Source organism: Mus pahari, chromosome 3 (assembly GCF_900095145.1).
Source record: "Mus pahari chromosome 3, PAHARI_EIJ_v1.1, whole genome shotgun sequence".
In the NCBI taxonomy this organism is placed as follows: domain Eukaryota; kingdom Metazoa; phylum Chordata; class Mammalia; order Rodentia; family Muridae; genus Mus; species Mus pahari.
Window position 1 is genome coordinate 122,990,130 of NC_034592.1, and position 4,648 is coordinate 122,994,777.

General features: G+C 43.4%; 1 protein-coding gene across 2 annotated transcripts in view; it reads right to left on the minus strand.

The window, feature by feature from the left end:
* Window positions 1–1,054: 1,054 nt before the first annotated feature.
* The window catches only part of Sel1l2 (SEL1L2 adaptor subunit of ERAD E3 ligase), a 138,337-nt gene continuing 134,743 nt past the window's right edge, over window positions 1,055–4,648 (minus strand). Inside the window, exons 14-15 of one of the 2 annotated variants that reach the window (XM_029536623.1) lie at window positions 1,969–2,097; window positions 1,055–1,255 (exon numbers count right to left, since the gene is read on the minus strand). In XM_029536623.1, coding sequence (XP_029392483.1) covers window positions 1,133–1,255; window positions 1,969–2,097 — 252 coding nt within the window. In that variant the 3' untranslated portion in view covers window positions 1,055–1,132. The remainder of the gene's footprint in view (window positions 1,256–1,968; window positions 2,098–4,648) is intronic. The other variant, XM_021194096.1, reaches the window with a different exon arrangement.

Below are 4,648 nucleotides of genomic sequence, written 5' to 3' on the forward strand. Positions count from 1 at the left end.
CTTCAGTGCCTCAGTTTCCCAAAGTGCTATGATTACAGATGCATACCAGTATGCCTGACTTCTTCAGCATGAGTTTATATTGAAAGCTACCCACATGTATTTAGTTTTAAAATTGCCTTTATTTGTGTGTGTGTGTGTGTGTGTGTGTGCATGTATGTGTGTTGCCTGCTTATATGTCTTTGCATCATGTGCATGTTATACCCATGGAAGCCAAAACAGAGCATCAGGTATCCTGGGACTGAAGTTACAGATACTTGTGAGCTGCCACGAGGATGCTTGAAATCAAACCAGGGTCCTCTAGAAGAGCAGCCAAGCATCCTTAACTGTTGAGCCATTTCTCCAGTCCCCAATACTACCATTTATGATGTACCCCACCTAGGTCCAGGACATTTGCTATGCTGTGTACAGACGTTGTTTCATTGAATCCTCATGCCAGCTGTCTAAAATAGGGTTGTTTGCTTGCTTGTTTGTTCCTTGTCTTTTTGATCAGAAAACGGAAGACAAAGAGGTCAGAGAATTAGGATTCAAGCCCAGACTTCAACATAGTTCATGTGTCTGTTCCTTTTCCTCATTCACTAATTCCCTCTGCTTGGTCTTAGGTCCCTGACTTGCCTGTTAGGAGCCAGAAAAGCTAGACCATGACCTGCAGTGAAGTACTGTGCTCATCAGGACTTTACTTTGCTCCTAAGATCATCCCCGTGAAATTCTATTTGTGCAATATCTATTTGTCATCTTCTCAGGCATTTATAGTCCCATCTTCCCTGAACTCACCCTTCTGTTCACTTCAGAATGTGCTTTCTAGAGCCAAGACAAGTAGCTTACTCCCTCAAAGGGGATGGCACCTTTATTATAACCCAAAGATGGTTATAATAATGGTGCTCATCTTAGATCACCAAGATGAAAAAAATGTTGCAATGTCTTAGATAACCTGTCCTCAGCACCCTCCTGTGGTCCCTAAACCAAGCAGGAAGGGTGGAGTTACTTCCTTGGGGTAGTTCTTAAGCTCTGTCCACTCTGCTTCACAGCCTGTGTGGGAAATCTGTAAAAACTCTCAATTTGGATGAGGAAATTCTTTATTTGGTGAGGATAACTTGGCATGAACCTATAAGTAGGTTATCTGATGGTCTAGAGCCTACCTATGGAAATTTCTAAGAAGGAAGATCAGCATGGCAACAATTAGGCCAATCACCAATAAATCCCAGTATGGTCCAACGGTGCTGTCCAGTTTCAGCCATTTCCATTTCATGGTAAACTGCTGGCAAGAGGCATTCAGTCAAAAAAGAAAACAATTCTAGTACCTTATGGTTATCAGAACCATTTCTCCTCACAAACCCACCACTGCCCCCCCTACCTAAAAGTCATGCCCCCTGCTCCCTTTCATCTTGGAAGATGGGATGCATTGCAGGGTAGAGCCCACACATTGGCTTAATTATCAACTCAAGTATAAATAACCTCAAGTACAAAATTAAGCTGGACATGGTGGCACTTGCCTGTAATCTCTGTGCCTGGAAGGCTAAGGCAGAAGGGTCTCAAATTTGAGGTCAGCCTGGGTTACACAATGACTTCCTAGTTAGCCTTGGCTGTGTCATAAGGACCTGTCTCCAAAAGAATTAATTTCTGCTTTTAAGAAATACAGCTCTTTGTGGTGTCACTTGCCACCTGCCATCTGCTTACCAGTCTCAGATTTTGATGGCAAGAGCTATGTTTTGAACAAGTATATATAGCTCATCTCTGCTTAAGGCTTTGGGCATAGAGTGTGTTGGAAAGAGTTTCTGCTGAATTAATTTACTGATTGTACTACACAGTGTCAACACATACTCAGCAAGTAAGAATTGCTGTGTGGTGAGTACAAGATTCTGCATTCTACTTTTCAAAGAAAAGTTAATTCCCTTGGTAATCCTCATCACTTTGTCCCAAGTTTCTTGGAGTTTTCAGAGTTTTTGAGAATCTTATTTGAGATAAACTTACATTAAAAAACAGGATATCATGGAGCAGATGCATGGTTTCCAGTTTCATAAGGGCAAAGAACACAGGTATATGAGCATCTGGGCTTGTCTGAGCAGCCATGTCGTATAATCTTCTGGCCAAGTGAATGTCCTAGAAAGAAAATGGCCCATCCTCATCAGGTATAGATAGATTCTCAGCAAACAGAAACTGTTGTTAAAAAATACCACAAGTTACGTTTGGTGGCCTGAGGATGTCTCATGCCATATATAGCAAGGGGAATCTTGAAAATAGAAAATTATAGACCTTAAAGTAGATTCTCTTGACTATCCACGTGGACTCCATATAATAATCATAGAGGCCTTAAACCCAAGCATCTTCTGACTAAAGGCAGAAGAAAGTCAGATGTAGCAGGAGAAGGAGAGTAAACGTAGAGAGGAACTCAACTTGTTACACAGGGAGGTGGAGGTGTGGGAGTGTGGGGTGGTTGAAGTGTGGGGGTGTGTGCGGTGGTTGGGGTGTAAGGGTGTGGGGTGATTGGGGTATAGGGGTGTGGGGTGTTGGGGTGTGGCATGGTTGGTATGTGGAGGTGTTGGGGGGGTGGAGGTAGGGATCACATGGAAAGAATCAGAAGCAACTCAAAGAGCCAGCAAAGAAACAGGGAGCTTGGTCTTAACAACTTCAGGGAGCCACAGCACCTAGAGAAGGCTCCACTCTCAGACACTCTAGCATGCTCAGGATCTTAGGATCAGGGGTGAGTAGGACACAACATCTGTTCCAATACCACTGGGAATAACTGGTACCAGCAGGATCCATGGACATAGGAACCCCGCCCGACCAGTAGCTTGGGTTCCTTCCAGGCTGCACCAGTTTACCTTGGGCAAGAACTCTGCAGCCAGTCCCACAGTACCCAGAGGAGGCTCAAATCCCAGGTGCTCTAACACAGACAGGATCCTGGGATCCCGGGATCCTGGGATCCCAGGAGCTTGGCCACACCAGGATCTCAGGGTCTCAGAGGCAGCTTGACTTCTAGGAACTCTGACACACCCAGAATCTCAGGATCACAGAGACAGCTTGACTGTGAGGAGTTCTGACACAACCAGGATTTCAGGAAGAACAGGCTCCAGTCAGATAGCAAGGGTAGGTAGCACTAGAGGTGTTCAGATGGCAGGAGGCAAGCGTAAGAACATAAGCAACAGAAACCAAGGTTACTTGGCATCATCAGAACCCAATTCTCCCACCATAACAAATCCTGGATGCACCATCACACCAGAAAAGCAAGACTGGATCTAAAATCACTTCTCATGATGATGATAGAGGACTTTAAGAAGGGCATAAATAACTTAAAGAAATACAAGAGAACACAGGTAAACAGGTAGAATCCCTTAAAGAGGAAACAAAAATCTCTTAAAGAATTACAGGAAAACAAAAACAAACAGGCAAAGGAAATGAATAAAACCATCCAAGATCTAAAAATGGAAATAGAAACAATAAAGAAATCACAAAGGGAGACAACCCTGGAGTTAGAAAACCTAGGAAAGAGATCAGGAGTCATAGATGGAAGAATCACCAACAGAATACAAGAGATGATAGAATGCCACAGACGGACCTCACTTGGGTCCCCGATCTGTGTGGAATGGGTCTCTTGGTTGCAGCGAGGATTCGGCGAATGAGTGACAGACAGTGAGAGAGAGAGAGAGAGAGAGAGAGAGAGAGAGAGAGAGAGAGAGAGAGAGAAACTGAATGTATTGATTAAAATGAACACCAGTGTTATATAGTACAGAGAACAAAGGGGTAGGATGACACAGTAGGCAAAGTACATTGAAGTTACTTGATACAAAACAGAGGAATGACTTCAAAGGGACTTACAGGAGCCAGGTAATGTTTACAGTAAAGATAAAGCAGTTCTGCCTAGGGTCAGCTAAAGACAGGTAAGGATTTCACACCCTAGTCACAATTTGTGCTACTCCTTTGAGCCTTGTGAAAGCTAGCACCAGGGAGTTCCGCACTAGCAGACCTTATCATGAATAATACAATACCACAAGCCCCCCTATTTTCTAGGCCTTGGTAAATACTTGCCTACGAAGGTAACCTTTTTACTGAATTCAGAGCTCCTGGCTTTAAGGAATTTTTTAGGACTTTGGAACACTGGTGGAAACTTCACCTATGGTAAAAATTCAATCTTTAGAGGTATTAATAATAGTGAGAGAGAGCATACACCATACTAACATGCGGATAGGGTTTGTGTATATAGATTATTAGAGATGTCAGGACTCCAGGAGACTGAGTCTCCTTGAGACACTTTTTCCTCGGGACTCATCCAGGTTTTGAGACCTGTTGTGAGTCACTACTAGAGTGGTCATGGCAATAGAAGAGAGAATCTCAGGAGCAGAAGATACCATTGAAAACATTGACACAACAATCAGAGAAAATGCAAAATGCAAAAAAACCCTCCTAACCCAAAACATCCAGGAAATCCAGGACACAATGAGAAGACCAAACCTAAGGATAATAGGTAGAAAAGAGAACAAAGATTCCCAACTTCTTGGAAAAAGGTCAAGTAACATATAAGGGCAGACCTATCAGAATTACACCAGACTTCTCACCAGAGACTATGAAAGCTAGAAGTTCCTGGGCAGATGTCATACAGACCCTAAGAGAACATAAATGCCAGCCCACACTACTATACCCAGCAAAACTCAAT